The sequence below is a fragment of the Mauremys reevesii genome, linkage group 3, assembly GCF_016161935.1.
Source record: "Mauremys reevesii isolate NIE-2019 linkage group 3, ASM1616193v1, whole genome shotgun sequence".
NCBI classification, from domain to species: Eukaryota; Metazoa; Chordata; order Testudines; family Geoemydidae; genus Mauremys; species Mauremys reevesii.
This window is the reverse complement of record NC_052625.1, coordinates 98,159,525-98,176,224: the sequence shown is the minus strand read 5'-3', so window position 1 is coordinate 98,176,224 and position 16,700 is coordinate 98,159,525. Positions and strand designations below refer to the sequence as shown.

At 44.8% G+C, this 16,700-nt stretch overlaps 1 protein-coding gene across 8 annotated transcripts in view; it reads left to right on the top strand.

Annotated features, from left to right (window-relative positions):
• The window catches only part of MTHFD1L (methylenetetrahydrofolate dehydrogenase (NADP+ dependent) 1 like), a 234,081-nt gene that overhangs the window by 87,017 nt on the left and 130,364 nt on the right, over nt 1-16,700 (top strand). For 7 of the 8 annotated variants that reach the window (XR_005596097.1, XR_005596096.1, XM_039529908.1 and 4 more), the window contains exon 20: nt 15,999-16,110. Coding sequence is in view for 6 of the 8 variants with exons in the window: in XM_039529908.1 (XP_039385842.1) it covers nt 15,999-16,110 (112 nt within the window). In the remaining 2 variants the exon portion in view is untranslated. Of the gene's footprint in view, nt 1-1,558; nt 2,212-15,998; nt 16,111-16,700 lie in introns of those variants that run through there. The other variant, XM_039529913.1, reaches the window with a different exon arrangement.

The window sequence follows — 16,700 nt, the reverse complement described above, 5'->3', positions numbered from 1 at the left end:
TAGACGTCTTGTTAGTCCTTGTTTTAAGACTCCATATTACTCCTGCCATTCTTCCTGCACTTAACATTTTAGGACTCAGAGCAAATATATATGCTTTAACTAATTAACTTCAGCTGTGTTAGTTCCTCCCTTGTATTTGCTTTCCATGAACCTTTTGGTCTCCCTTATGGCTTTGACATGAGTTCCAAGCAAGGAGCAGTGAATTGTCCCAATTACAGTCTGCCTTCCATTTCCACCTTAATGTGATAGGAAAGAAGTACCCTGCACTAGGTTTCTACATGATGCATATGTCAGGTAGTTATACTAATGGCTTGTTGAGTGGGTGGAACCAAGCTCTTGCTAAATCCTTTCTTCTTGGGTGGGAAATAGTGGAGAGGAAATAGCAGACTCACAGAGGTTGCTCTCCCCTGCGCTGCAGTCTGTGATTCTGAATTCTGGAACATGAGAGACCTGGAACGTGGGTGCCTTACACGCACTTACTGCCTTGCATAACCACGCTTGCACCTGCAGTTTGACCCTTTATTGATGTAATGCTTGTAGAGAAAAAACTGAGTTTTGTTGCTTTTGGAAAGAGAATTTAAAATTTTCTTCGGGTCAGTATTTTTACCAGAAATTGGACAAGGATTATGTTTCTCCAGCCAGAAACAATACAGGGTGACTTCTGACCAATCACAACAAGCCAACAAGTGAACAATATTCATTAAAAAAAAAGTTTTGAATAGTTAATATATTTGGGAAAAATTGGAATATCCACAAAATTCTTTGAAATAAATTATTAGTTGTGGATTATTCATTCGGCTCTATTTACAGACATTGATGTTGAGAAAAATAAATAATGGAGTGTTAGAAACTTAGTTTGTGTCATCCTAGAAAATTCTGTGCCAAATGCAAGTAGCTCTCCGGCTTTTTGTAAATAGATTTTTATTGTTGAAAAACTCAACTGTAAAAATATTTAGAAAGTGCCGTGATACACACAACTCCCTGTCCGCTCAACATATTGAAATCAATTCCCCAGCTTATAAGAACTTCAGCCCATGAGAATTCAAAACATCATCAATTTTTTGGTTTGAGTTTTTTCTAACGGATTATTGCTTACGGAAGGAATTTGATACAACATGTTTTTCATTTCATCCAAGGAATGTTGTTATATTAAAATAGTTTGTCATGCTGTGCAATTCACTTTAGTTTGCCTTTTGTGAGCTGAATAAGTTTCTCTTGCAAAGGTTTTTCTTTCATGCAGCTGTATAAAGAATGTACGTGTGTTTTGGTGACGTTCAATAACAGAAACCAGAGATCATCCAGAACCAAGAAAAATGCTTGCATGAATTTGGGTACTAAATTGTTATCCAGACTACCTTTGGGGTACATCAGTCATGAAGTAGCTTTGGTTCTGCTGTCTAGTTTGTATCACTGTATTAGCACCATGTGTATCTGTTCGGAAATGGTATCATGTAAAGCTGTTGTTTTGTTGTGTTGTTTTAAAAGAAAATGATAAATGTCAATAGTTTTATTTGATTCATGGGCATTTAGTCATGAGAGCCATACTTTTATTTTTCAGTATGTATTCCTTTATTCACCCTTCTAAACAGTACTGATTTCTGCCTTTTATGTGGCACTAGTCTGTTCTGCTATGGCGGAAACACGCTGTGACGGTTTTCGGGGTACCCAGGACTCTGAGTCACCTTGCCACCCCGTGCCCTCCAGAGAGAGGGAAACTTGTTTGTGCTTAACTGAGTGTCGGCTCCCTGACGCCACCAGCCTGTTGACCACCTAATCACTGTCCTTGGGGCAATGCCAGCCTGACTTTGCCTTGCATGTTAACAAATGGTGCACTTGAGTCCCTTTGAAGCATTCCTCTGTAATATCCAGGCTCCAGCCCCTTCTCCACTGAACATTCACAGAAATACCAGGTCTTCTGTCCTCAAGGGACAATATACATATCAGATAGTTCAGGATCAGCAGAATCATACAACTTGCTTATTACCACATCATTGAGATATGCTTATAGTGAAATCAAGGATAAGTTTTTACCAGAGATTCCTCCATTCTGTCTCGCCCTTGTTGACTTCATATCTTCTTGTTGATTTTGCATGTAAATGTGTCTCCATTGTGTTAGCTTGCAGTGCTTAATTTAAATCTCAACAGAGAGACAGGCGAATAAACATTTTTGTCTGACAGGAAACCTGTTTTCCACCTCTGCTGTGATACAGACTCTGGGCTTGGCTACACTGGAGATTTGCAGCGCTGGTGGTGGCTTTACAGCGCTGCAACTCACTCACCATCCACACTTGCAAGGCACATACAGCGCTGTATCTCCCTGGCTACAGCGCTGGTTGTACTCCACCTCGGCCTGGGGAATAACGACTATAGCGCTGCTGATGCAGCGCTGCTCCGCCAGTGTGGCCACCAAAAGCGCTGTTATTGGCCTTCAGAGGTATCCCAGAATGCCTGTTCAGCCACTCTGCTCATCAGTTCGAACTTTACTGCCCTGGCCTCAGATGACCCGCCCTTTAAATGCCCTGGGAATTTTAAAAATCCCCTTCCTGTTTGCTCAGCCAGGTGTGGAGTGCAATCAGTGAATCTTTCCAGGTGACCATGCCTCCACGCGCCAAACGAGCCCCATCATGGAGCAATGGCAAGTTGCTGGACCTCATCAGTGTTTGGGGGGAGGAAGCTGTGCAGTCCCAGCTGCGCTCCAGCCATAGGAATTACGATACCTATGGGCAGATATCAAGGGCCGTGCTGGAAAGGGGCCATGACCGGGACGCGCTGCAGTGCAGGGTTAAAGTGAAAGAGCTGCGGAGTGCCTATTGCAAAGCCCATGAGGGAAACTGCCGCTCCGGAGCTGCCCCCACGACCTGCCGTTTTTACAAAGAGCTGGGCGCGATACTTGGGGGTGACCCCACCGCCAATCCGAGGACCACGATGGACACTTCAGAGAGGGGGGAGGAGGAAACCGAGAGTGAGGGTACTGGGGTGGGGGGAGACACCCCGGAGTCCCAGGAGGCATGCAGCCAGGAGCTTTTCTCAAGCCAGGAGGAAGGTAGCCAGTCGCAGCAGCCGGTACTTGGTGGAGGACAAAGAGAGGAGTGGGTTCCCGGTAAGCGGCTTTTATTTTCAGGATGGAAATTTTTCGGGAGAGGAGGGAGGATTAGGGCTGCATGCATGCATGCCTAGATGTGGAATAGCGCATTGATGTGGTCTATCACGTCGCGGTAATCGGCCTCGGTAATCTCTTCAAAAGTTTCAGCCAGAGCGTGGGCAATGCGTTTGCGCAAGTTTATTGGGAGAGCCACTGTGGTCCTTGTCCCAGTCAAGCTAACGCGTCCGCGCCACTGTGCTGCGAGGGGTGGGGGGACCATTGCAAGACACAGGCAAGCTGTATAGGGGCCAGGGCGGAATCCGCATTGCTGTAGAAGACCCTCCAGCGCTTCCCAGGTGACCCGCAGCAGCGAGATATCTTCCAGGCTCAACTTCTGTGAAAAATGTTGGGATAGTGTTCAGTGTAGGTGCCCCCTGCAGCTGTTTGCTTTCCCCAACGCACAGAAACCCCGAGGACAGTAGAGCCCTGAAGCAATTAGTTCTCCCTACTCACCATTTCAGGGCTCCCGTGGGTTATGTGCACTCTCCTTGGGATGGGAAAATTATGCTATTGTGAAGACTGTAAACTCCTTCACTGTGTGGGAATAACTGTCTGATATACACAATGCTGCCTCTGTTGAGTGTTGCCTTTTTTGCCTTTCCACAAGCAACCTTGAGATCTCGGCTGCCCCATGTTATCAACAGCTCAAAGACTCCAAAATCTCCGGAAGAAGCCACGAAAAAGCAAAGAAGACATGCTGCAAACAGTTATGGATCACTCTATCACAGAGAATCAAAAAGTGCAGGGACTGGAGGGAAAGGGAAAGCAGGATCCGCCAGAGAAACGCAGCGGCCAGGAAGAAAAGCGCAAAGCAGCTGATAAGCATCCTGGCACGCCAAGCGGACTCTATCCAGGCGCTTGTAGCCATACAGGCAGAGCACTACCACCCTCCCCCCCCGCGTCCCAAAGCTCTTTCCCTTGTGCCCCAATGTCAGCTCAAAACCCCCTTCCCCAGCATCCAGGTTCTTACCACCACCAGCTGCCTCCAACACCTGTACGTTCACCAACCAGCCCTGAGAATTACGACCCTTACCCTCTGCACTCAACCCCCATCACCATGCAGTATAGGCATCCTGAAGTGCAGCAGTCATTGCACAGCACTCCAGACAGGACATATTCAAACCAGTGACTGTACAGTTCCCCACCCCACCCCCCTGCTCTTTTAGGTTCCCAAAATATTGTGTGTCTGTCAATAAAGTTATTTTCTTTTCAATAAATGAATTCTTGGCTTTGAAAACAGTCTTTATTATTGCAGAAAGTCAAAGATACCTTAGCCCAGGAAAGAAACAGGCACTGCAAATCAGCTTAGGAAACACAGATTCCTACTAACATTGTAACCACTGCACTTCACTCCCGTGCAAGGCACCAAACATTATTGTTGGTTTTCAGCCTCAAATTCCTCCCTCAAGGCATCCCTAATCCTTGCAGCCCTGTGCTGGGCCTCTCTAGTAGCCCTGCTCTCTGGCTGTGCAAATTCAGCCTCCAGGCGTTGAACCTCAGAGGTCCATGCCTGACTGAATCTTTCACCCTTCCCTTCACAAATATTATGGAGGGTACAGCACGCAGCTATAACCACAGGGATGCTGCTTTCCCCCAAGTCTAGCTTCCCATACAAAGATCGCCAGCGCCCCTTTAAACGGCCAAAAGCACACTCTAGTCATTCGGCACTGGCTCAGCCTGTAGTTGAACCGGTCCTTGCTCGTGTAAAGCTTCCCTGTATACGGCTTCATGAGCCAAGGCATTAACGGGTAAGCGGGGTCTCCAAGGATCACAATGGGCATTTCAACGTCCCCTACTGTGATATTCCGGTCTGGGAAAAAAGTGCCGGCCTGCAGCTTCCTGAATAGGCCAGTATTCCGAAAGATGCGTGCATCATGCACCTTTCCGGGCCAGCGTGTGTTAATGTCAATGAAATGCCCACGGTGATCCACAAGCGCCTGGAGAACCATAGAAAAATACCCCTTCTGATTAACGTACTCGGATGCTAGGTGCCAGAATAGGAATATACGTCCCATCTATCGCCCCTCCACAGTTAGGGAAACCCATTTGTGCAAAGCCATCCACAATGTCCTGCATGTTCCCCAGAGTCACGGTTCTTCTTAGCAGGATGTGATTAATGGCCCTGCAAACTTGCATCAACACGATTCCAACGGTCGACTTTCCCACTCCAAACTGGTTCCCGAGCGATCGGTAGTTGTCTGGAGTTGCCAGCTTCCAGATTGCAATAGCCACCCGCTTCTCCACCAGCAGGGCAGCTCTCAATCTCGTGTCCTTGCGCCGCAGGGTGGGGGCGAGCTCCTCACACAGTCCCATGAAAGTGGCTTTTCTCATCCGAAAGTTCTGCAACCACTGCTTGTCATCCCAGACTTCCATGACGATGTGATCCCACCACTCAGTGCTTGTTTCCCGAGCCCAAAAGCGATGTTCCACGGTGCTGAGCATTTCCGTGAATGCCAGAAGCAATTTAGTGTCATATGCATCAGGCGACTTGCTATCATCGTCGGACTCCTCATCACTTTGGATCTTAAGGAATAGCTCAACTGCCAAATGTGATGTGCTGGCCAGACTCGTCAGCATACTCCTCAGCAGTTCGGGCTCCATTTCCCACAGAAATCGCGCTGCACAGAAACCGTTGAGAGAGTCAAGATGGCACCAAACGTGGACGGAAAAACAGGGATTGCTGGGATGTGAAGCGATGCATCATGGGGTGTTGGGACAGGAGCAGAATGACCCGCACCCTCCGCCCCCTTCCCACAACCCATGGCGCCAAAATGGGATGAGGTGCTCTGTGGGATAGCTGCCAATAATGCACCACTCCCAACACCGCTGCAAATGTGGCCACACTGCAGCGCTGGTAGCTGTCAGTGTGGCCACACTGCAGTGCTTTCCCTACAGAGCTGTACGAAGACAGCGTTGAACACTCCCAGCGTTGAACACCTGCAAGTGTAGCCAAACCCTCTGAGAACATATTTTCAGTATAGATACATAACTCTTTACGAAGTATCTATGTACTTTTCACCAATGATATTAATAACCAGTGTGACTCTGGTTTTCATTTAAGACCTTCTGTGACATCCTTTGGCAAACTAGACTGTACATACCAGAATCGGGTATTCTTATAACCCCCTTGCCATCTTGCATTGAGGGATTTTTATGTTACTACCCCATCAATAACCATGATCAAAGACCATTGTGAATAGTGAGTTCTAGCATCATTTCCCTGCCCACAGTGCCTAGGGATTTCCCTTCCAGAAGGCATGTATCCATGCTGATGATGGGTTCTGCTCAATAAGATTCCAAAGCAGTGTGGACCAACACATGTTCATTTTTATTATCTGAGTCAGATGCCACCAGCACAGGTTGATTTTCTTTTTTGGTGGTTCAGATTCTGTAATTTCCACATTAGAGTGTTGCTCTTTTAAGACTTCTGAAAGCATGCTCCACACCTCATCCCTCTCGGATTTTGGAAGGCACTTGGGATTCTTAAACCTTGGGTCGAGTGTTGTATCTATCTTTTGAAATCTCATGTTGATACTTTCTTTGTGTTTTACCAAATCTGCAGTGACCGTGTTCTTAAAACAAACGTGCTGGGTCATCATCTGAGACTGCTATAACATGAAATATATGGCAGAATGCGGGTAAAACAGAGCAATGCTGGCTACAGAAGTGCCATGCAAATGCCTGTTCTTACTTTCTGGTGACTTTGTAAATTAGAAGAGGTCAGCAGTATCTCCTGTGAATGTAAACAAACTTGTTTGTCTTAGCGATTGGCTGAACAAGAAGTAGGACTGAGTGGACTTTGTTTTGTTTTTGCGTGCAGTTATGTAACAAAAAAACCCTACATTTGTAAGTTGTATTTTCACAACAAAGAGATTACACTCTACAGTACTTGTATGAGGTGAATTGAAAAATACTATTTCTTTTGTTTATTATTTTTACAGTGCAAACATTTGTAATCAAACATAATATACACTTTGATTTCAATTACAACACAGAATACAATATACGATAAAATGTAGAAAAACCGAAAAATTTAATAAATTTCAGTTTATATTCTATTGTTTAACAGTGCAATTAAAATTGCAATTAATTGTGATTAATTTTTTTGAGTTAATCGCATGAGTTAACTGTGATTAATCGACAGCCCTAGTATGTTCCTAGTTTTGTTTTTTTTGTTTTTTTTTAAAGTTAGCTGAAAAAATAGAAATTCCATCATGTGAAATTATACTGCCCACTACATGGATCATCATTAGGGCCGGAATTTAGATCCACATCACAGACCTCTGTCACTTGAGCTGATGCAGTAACTGTTAGAAATAGTAGGTTGTCATCATTTATGTGGACCAGCAGCTAAAGGGGATGAGACTTAATGCTTTGCATCATAGATTCTATAGATATTTGCTGGCAGCAAAGGAATGCTGAGTCTCTGGAATCTGGGGTTTAATATTCTGGTGGAGAGTGTGCTCCAGTGATTATAAACCTTTCTGACCTGTCTCCCTGAAGCGTGAACCTTTTTAGATTGTCCCCCCTCCAGTCCTGTTTCTCATCCCACCTCTGGCTCCTTGTTCCAGAATTCACATCTAGGTTCCACATCCTTTCCCAGAGCTCCTCATTCAATTTTAGTCTCCACCACTCCACTCCCCACTGACTCCTAGTCTCTTTCTCATCCCTTCTCAACTCCTCCTAGCTCCCAGTAATCCTGGCCTTCCACTCAAGCTGCATCCTCCTCTCTTGCTGCTTGGGTGTCAGCAGGGGGACTGTTGGAAGAGCACAGGATAGACATTCTCCTTGCTGTCAGTTCCTGTGCCCAGCCCTTCAGCAGCCTGCAGCATCTGGTAGTAGCAATTGTAGAGAAAATCTTGCTCAGCCCCTGTGGTTCTAGGCTGGAGTATGCTCAGTGCAGTTAGAATCTTCGAAGAATGTAGCTGCAGAACTTTTACAAGTCTGCTAAACATTTGCCAACTGAGATTTTTCAAAGATTTTCAGCTCTTCCAAATTTGTATTTTTTCCTGGGGACAACAAAAAGCACCTTCCTAACATGAGCAAAATATTTCTCCTAATTCCATTCTCAGAGATGACTGAACCATTTTTGCTGAAACTTTTAAAATAAAATAAAATCAGCCTAAGGCAGTCACCTGTCATGGAAATTTCAACCTGAAGAGTTGTTAATGTTTGGCAAAACTGTAAGCAACTGAAAACAGGAGCTAATAATAGGAAGTATTGGGCAACCTTAATAGGTCATGATACCAGCTCTGCATATAATAAATGTCGTACTTCAGCTACTTTTACATCTGATGTGACTATTATGCTTGTTTTAGCTGTACATAATGTTTTCATAGTGTTATATCCATGTCTGTCATGAAGGATACTCCGGTGAACTGCTCCTATAACATTTGACATTTATTTATACCATGTGTAGCAGAGAAATGACAGTATCTAACAACTCTGTGGAGTGGTAATATGGTTGCCCTATAACTCATGTTATAGTTAAAGTACCAATCATAGCAAGGGGTGATAAATACGTAAACATCTTGTCTGCTATTGATAATCTTGCATATTTTGCTTCATGCATGATTTTCTTCCTGCAATCTTTTGAAAACCAAGAATTTCCCTTATTAAATGTATACACAATGCTGTTGATAGTTTGTATATATAGTTTATTAGGAATGGGTCGCAAAATAAGTGGCAGCTGTACATTCTGAGGCATTGTGAGAGTTTCCATAAATTTTTAAGGAGGCTTTGGAGATGTCTGATGTGGGTCTTTCTGTGTGTGTGAGGCGGGAGGTGGGGTAGGGGGGTTGCTTTTATAGCTATGAACGTCATTCTGAGAAGATTTTTAATCCATTCATTCAAGAGTGTGCCTGAGGCACCAAAGGTCTGTTTGGGGTTCATTCCCATGGGTAATCAGCCCGTGCTTTTTCACTCCAGGAGTTTTGTTGCCTCCAAGAGCTAATGAGAGAATGAAACATTTAATTAACTCCCTTCTATTTTCTGGATTTTGGAACTCCATTGAGCTATTTTTGGTGTCTTTGTTTCACTAGGAGCCTTTTCTGATTAAAAGCTGCAGGATCAGGCCCTATATGTAGCTAAAAGTCTGTCAGATTAAAGTGCCTCAGATGTGATTGTTTCTAATTAAACAAGCCTTTGGGGCTTTTGCTGCTTAAGGTCACTTGAATCAGGCACTTCAGGACACATGATAATTTAAAAAAAAATGCTTTAGAAGCAGACACTATGCAACTCTTTTTCAGCTAGCTTTAGTTATCATTTTTTAAAACAGATTGCTCACAGTACAGTATGTAAATCTGCTGAACAATAAAGCCCAAGGTAAAAATAAATTCAGTGGACTAGAATCCACAATAGATTTTGATATGTTAATTTTACTGCTGTGGTAGTTACACAGGTAATTCATTTAATATGAGAAAAAATTTGGATTATAGAAACAAACAGGCTAGATTTGTAGAAGCTATTAAAAGCCTTATTAAAAACAGCATAGGAGGAAATGGTTTGTTGTTTGTTTTACTTAGGTTTTAAGCTGTTTGGAGCGGGGGCCATCTTTTTGCTGTGTGTTTTGTAATGTGCATATTGCATGATTAGGGCCCTTAGGATCTGCTGCAACAATAACAAACTTTGACTAGAGGGGAGGATCAGATGTTTAGAAGCTCACTTGCAATTTGAAGGTTTCCCTAGTTCAAGTTGAGTTTTTGCATACATTTGTAAAACTCTGCTGGTGTTTCACTGCTATGGTCCCTAGAGGACATAAAGGAACACTGACTCAAAAGAGAGGGAGTATAGTAATGTTAATCTATATCATTCTTTTTGTTCTAAGACATAATGTTTGTTGCTCTTTCTTTCTGGTCTTGTTCCACTGTTTCATCTTTAAAACATGTACAGCAGAGTAGCCATAAGATGGTTCATGGGAATTGTCTATCTTTTCGATAATATCCCCATTCTCACACATGTGCGCTCACATGGATGTACACACACATTTTCCAACAAAGACAAATTGTGTTTTCACAGACGAATCCTGAAATTTTATATGTAGGAGTCTAAAGTACTGTTTTGTTTGCTTGAAGGAAAGTGATTGTGTGTGTGTGCAAATCACTCACAGATAAAATATAAGATTAGATGATTGTGGTTGGCATTCTGTAATGGTGAGGACTAAAAATAGTGTCATTAAAACAGAAAAATTATTTAAAGGATTAAGAGTAGGTCTGTAAAGCGATTAAAAAAACACGATTAATAATGTGGTTAAAAAAATTAATAATGATTAATTGCTGTTTAAATCACACTGTTAAACAATAGCATTTCAATTGAATTTATTAAATATTTTTGGATTTTTGTCTACATTTTAAAATATACTGATTTCAGTTACAACACAGAATACAAAGTGTACAGTGCTCACTTTATATTTATTTTTTATTACAAACATTTGCACTGTAAAAACAAGATTTAGTATTTTTTCAGTGTGCCTAATACAAGTACTTTAGTGCAATCTCTTTATCATGAAAGTTGAACTTACAAATATAGAATTATGTATAAAAATAACTGCATTCAAAAATCAAACAATGTAAAACTTTAGAGCCTTCAAGTCCACTGAGTCCTACTTCTTGTTCATCCAATTGCTCAGACAAATTTGTTTACATTTGCAGGAGATAATGCTGCTGTCTTCTTGTTTTCAGTGTCACCTGAAAGTGAGAACAGGCGTTTGCATGGCACCGTTGTTAGCCCAGCCTCCCTTCATAGTTGTCCATCGATGGGCCAGCCAGGCCGAACACCCAGCTCCGCCGGTGCCACAACAGATGCAGTGGCACCGGGCCCCGTGGTAGGCCCAGTGGTACCAGTGGGCACTGTGGCCCCCAATGGGGGCTTGCTCGGTGGCCAAAGCCTCAGGTGGACCATCAGCCTCCCTCTCCAGACCTCCCAGTAAGGAGTCGGTGGGACGTACATCCTCGGCACTGTGCCCGGAGACCGACCAGGTGGATTACGGCCCCTCCATCCCGCAGGGGGACTTTAGGGCCCACCAAGAACTCTTTAAAAGGGTGGCATCAAGTCTCCACCTCCAGGCAGAGGAGATGGAGGAGCCCTCGGACTCTGGGCAGGGTGGCCTTGCCTCTCCACGAAGGGGTGGCGAAAATTTCAAATGCCCTGTGGCAAACCCTGGCCTCATTGGTCCCCATCTCTAAGAGAGCAGAACGCAAGTATTTTGTACCCACCAAGGGGCATGAATACTTATACAACCACTCTGCTCCTAACTTCCTGGTGGTCGACTCGGTCAACCACAGGGAACGGCAGGGCCAACCAGCCCCTACCCTGAAAAATAAAGATTAAAGGAGACTGGCCTTATTTGGAAGAAAAATTTATTCATCCTCGAGCTTCCAGTGACGCGTGGACAAACCACCAGGCTTTCCCGGGCCAGTATGAGTTCAGTGTGTGGGGCTTACTGCCCAAGTTTGAGGACTCCCTCCAGGAGCATGACAGGAAGGAGTTCAAAGCACTGGTGGAGGAGGGTGCAGCGGCTGCCAGGGCAACCCTGCAGGCAGCTTCGGATGCACTGTGCTCCCTCCCTTATATCAATGGCAAACAACCCAGTGGTTTTCACACCTACACCATAATCCCAGAAGCATGGAGGCTGCTCGGTTGTGCACTCTTGCTGTGAGCGTCTCAAACACCTCGCACCTTCTCCTTCAGTGTTTCCAGAGCCAAAGTAGGATCTGCCACACGGAACATAGCGATGTTCTGAAAGCAGCCCTGCTTCGAGCCATTGAAAAAAACAATTCACAGTTGCTGCTGGCAGTCACAGAGCAGCTGCACTCTGAGTGCTGTTTCTGGTCCTGTGAAACAAGCATTGACTGGCGGGACCGCATCGTTTTGCAGGTATGGGGTGACGAGCGGTGGCTGCAGAACTTTCAAATGCAGAAGGCCACCTTCCAGGAACTTTGTGCAGAGCTTTCCCCTGCCCTGCAGTTCAGCAACACAAAAATGAGAGCTTCTCTGACAGTGAAGAAGTGAGTGGCGATGGCTGTTTGGAAACTTGCAGCACCAGACAGTTACCGGTCAGTGGGGAATCAATTTGGAGTAGGTGAATCAACCATGGGAGCTGCTGTGCAGGGCAATTAATCGACTTCTGCTACGAAGGGTAGTGAGTCTGGGAAACGTGCAGGACATAGTGGATGGTTTTGCTGCGATGAGGTTCCCTAATTGTGGTGGGGCAATAGATGGCACACATATCCCCGTCGTCTTGGCACCAGACCACCTTGCCAAAGAGTACATAAACCAAACGATACTTTTCAATGGTGTGGCGAGCACTGGTGGATCATAGGGGGCATTGCACTGACATCAACGTGGGATGGTCGGGAAAGGTTAATGACGCGTGCATCTTTAGGAACTCGATTCTGTTCAAAAAACTGCAGTCTGGGAATTTCTTTCTAGACCACAAAATGAACATTGACAACGTTGAGATGCCTATAGTTACCCTGTGGAACCCAGACTACCCCTTACTCCCATGGCTCATGAAGCCATACACCGGCTGTCTGCACAGCAGTAAGGAACAGTTCAACTATAGGCTCAGCAAGTGCAGAATGGTGGTTGAATGTGCCTTTGGTCATTTAAAAGGGCTCTGGAGTTTACTAACAGGGTTGGACCTTAGTGAAGAGAACATCCCCATGGTTTTAGCTGCCTGCTGTGTGCTCCATAATATCTGTGGAAAGGAAGGGGGAAAATTTTCCGCAGGGGTGGGCAGTTGAGGCAGATCGCATGGCAGCCATTTTTGAGCAGCTAGACACCAGGGCAATAAGAAGAGCACAGCAAGGGGGGCTGCGTATCCGTGAGGCTTTGAAAAGCTGTTTTAGTAATGAATCTCAGTAATGTGAGCTGCTTATCTGCATTGTGCTTTCCCAAACCTTCACCTGGCTTGTATCCTTGTCCCTGTAAAGCCAACCCCCAACCCAAGCCCACTGCTTCTATTCAATAAAGAACATTTACTTTATTTAACAAACATAAGTAAAGAGGGAGAACAGGAAAAAAAAGGTAACTTTGGGAGAAAGGGGTTGTCAAGTTGGAACAGGAGAAACATTTTCAGCTGTGTAACATAACACCACATTCCAGACCATCAAAGGTCTGTGAATAGGCAGCTTCTGTTCCTTGTACCCTCCCTCTGAGTTAAGTGAAAGGGATAATGGACTTTTTGCCCACGCCTCATGGAATGCTTGAGGGAGAGTGATTCTGCGCCAGGCGATGCTGGCTGACGGTCCACCAGGATCTGCAGAGGGGACTCTACCCTCCTGCTTCTGTTCCTGCAGTTCAACCAGAAACCTCCATGGGTTTGCTTGGTCATTCATAATCTAAAGCATCTCATCCTGTGCTGCACGCTCTTGCTCATTGGAAGCTTTCCTGCTCTCCATGTTTAACTTCTCGGACAGTAAAATCCTCCGTGGTCTCAGCTCTGTGTCAGCTGTCCCAGAGGCATTAATTATCTCGGTGAACTTGTCCTCCCACGTTCTCTTTCTCCTCCTTCTAATCACCGAAAGTCTGCTTTGAAGTGTTGATGACATGCCGAAGGACACATTTCCAGTCAATCATGGGAGAAAAAAATAAAGGAGCCATTGTACATGAATGAAATGTTTCCATAGCAAGATGGTTTTAATTTAAAAAAAAAAAAACCTTATTACACTAGGTGCAAGCCATAACATAATCAGAATCCGTAACTGTTCACTGTGCCGTTTTGCTGCTCCAGCCATGGTGAGTAGCCACCCCCTCCCCACCCCCCTGGGTCATGGTTGACCGCACTTTTAATGAAGTTTATGGGAGGCTCACGTCGGGAGCAGAGGTAGCTAGTCCAACAATGGCCCTTCCCCATAGCACCACGGGAAGCTGTTTACGAATGGAACGAGGGGGAACGTTTTCACTCCCAAATTGCGGAATCTCTCATGTGGGGCCCCAGTCTCCTATCAGCCACTTTAAACTACTTGACCACCCATGCCAAGCACAGTAAAGGCACATTAGCGGCAACGTGGTTTGGTGATCCGGAATATATGGAGTGGGGTGGGTCTACATGCCTTTTTTTCTTGTAGTTGACCCTATTTTGATATCAATCTCCTGAGAGTAACAGAGGTGGAAAGGAAGGAAATGCTGCAAGTGTCTGGGTATAGACCCGGTCCTTATGCTGCTATGCTGTGTACTGCAATGATTCCAGCAGAATTAATTCAGGAGTTGTGTGGGAAAGTGTCCTACCATAGTGGAAGAAGTAAGACTGCCTTGCCCAAAAACCTTCTGCAAAGGATTGCAGAGTACCTCCATGAAAGTTTCCTAGAGATGTCCATGGAGGATTCCAGGGCTATCGCAGTCCGCATAAACAGTCTTTTCCAGGGGCCACCCTATGCGTAGCTGGAGCGCCCTCTTGTAAGCCACAGCACCTTGCTTTTTCTTCACAATAAACATGCAATACCACCGAATGTGTGCCCCCGCTAAAGTTTAACTGGACTTCGATTGTAACTGTATACTCACCAGAGGTGTCTTCCACAGCATCACAGTCAGCTACCGTGATGTCCTGCGACCCACAGGGCTCCAGGGTTAAAAATATTTCCTGGCTCTTGGGGAGAATGGATCCACTGTTTGCCTGTCTCCTCCTCCTCCTCCTCATCCACCATATCATCCTCCTTGCTGTCTCTAGACTCACACACCTGTGAGGTGTCCACGTTGCTTGTGGGGGTGCTGGAGGGTCACCCCCAAGAATCGCATGCAGCTTGTTGTAGAACGCATATGTGGGGTTCAGCACCAGAACGACTGTTCGTCTCCCTTGCCTTCTGCTACTCTTGGCGAAGTTCTTTTATTTTCACACAGCACTGCCATGTGTCCCTCGTGTAGCCCTTCTCCCCCATTCCCCGAGCGATCTTTGCATAGATGTCAGCGTTTCTTCTGCTGGATTGGAGCTCTGCCTGCACAGACTCTTCTCCCCACACAGTGATGAGATCCACCAACTCCTGTGAAGACCAGGCTGGAGTGTGTTTGGGGTGTGTAGGCTCCATGATCAGCTGTGCTCAAGCTAGCACACTCCCAATGCTGATCAAACAGGAAATGGGAAATCAAAAGTTCCCAGGGTTTTAGCAGGGGAGGGGCTGTTTCCTGTGTACCTGGCTGCAGTGCTGCAGAGTTGAAAATGATCCCCAGAGCGATCACAGATGAGCATTGTGGGATACCACTTGGAAGCCAATTAAGTCGAATTACATAAGGCTGTGTCTGCACTACCTCACAGTCGATCCATGAAAATCAAATTAAGCACTACGCCTCTCGCAGAGATGGATTACGGAAGTCGACCTTAGAAGCGATTTAGGTTGGTATAAGGGACCTGGTAGTATAGACACGTACATTAACAGGTCAACTTAAGCCGGCTTCCTTCAACCTAACTTTTTAGTGTAGACCAGGCCTTAGACTGGGTCTGGGACCATCTTTTATTCTGTGTTTTGTACAGTACCTTGGGCTCCTAGGCACTACAATAATACTAATATAATACAGTATCCTGTTGTGTGTGTAGTCCTGCAGTTTGAACTACTGTCATTTAGTGTTCTGTTAGGAATGAAGACCTAAAACAAAAGTGATCGTTTGTTGCTTCTTAACATCTAGACTTTCACATGAATGGGACTATATGCCCCTGAGATTTCACTGAACACAATCCCCCAAAAAATTATCTGTCAACAATGTCCATGTTATCTCTTAACTATTATATGGTTTCTAGTCCCTGTGCTCCCTAGGCAGTTTTTTCAAAATTGTATACATCAAAAAAGTATACACCTATGGAGTCGGTTCCCTTCTCTGGCTGTTGTATTACCTGGGTTGTAAATTCTCTTTTTGTATCTTCCAGGGAACTCCAGTATTTGTGCATGCTGGACCGTTTGCTAATATTGCACATGGAAACTCTTCAGTTTTGGCAGACAAGATTGCCCTGAAGCTGGTTGGAGAAGAAGGATTTGTGGGTAAGGTTTCCCCCCCACCCCTCCATTTTATTATTACTACTTTCTCATGACCAGTTCCTGCCAATTGTTGGATTTAATGTGCGGGTGCTTGGTGGTGTTGGTGGCTTGTGATATACTGGAGATCAGAGTAGATGATCAGATGGTTCCTTCTGGCCTTAAACTCTGACTGTATAATAAGGTGTATAAACAGTAGCTGTATTGTTGCCGCAATCAATAAGTTAATATTGAAGGATAAAATTGTACTGACAAACTATGTTACTAGTGTGTTCCAGACTGAAGTTAAGAATATTGTTTAATACATCTTCAAAAGTCATAGTGTAAAAATGGCAGCTTCTTACTCTGTGTCTGCTCTGTTCACTTTGCTAACTACATCCCTAGCCTGCATTGAGAGTCACATGAATGGACAGAGCCCTATTAACACCAAAGAGGATCTGTGGATTTCCATCTGCACAGTTTTTATTGCAGGACAGGGCCTAAAATACATTTTTACTACTTATTAGCAGTTCAGGACCAATATAGCTTTGGAAGAGGACTGGATCCTATTATAGCTCAAATCTCTCAGCAGAATGATTAGTTAAATTACAGAATTT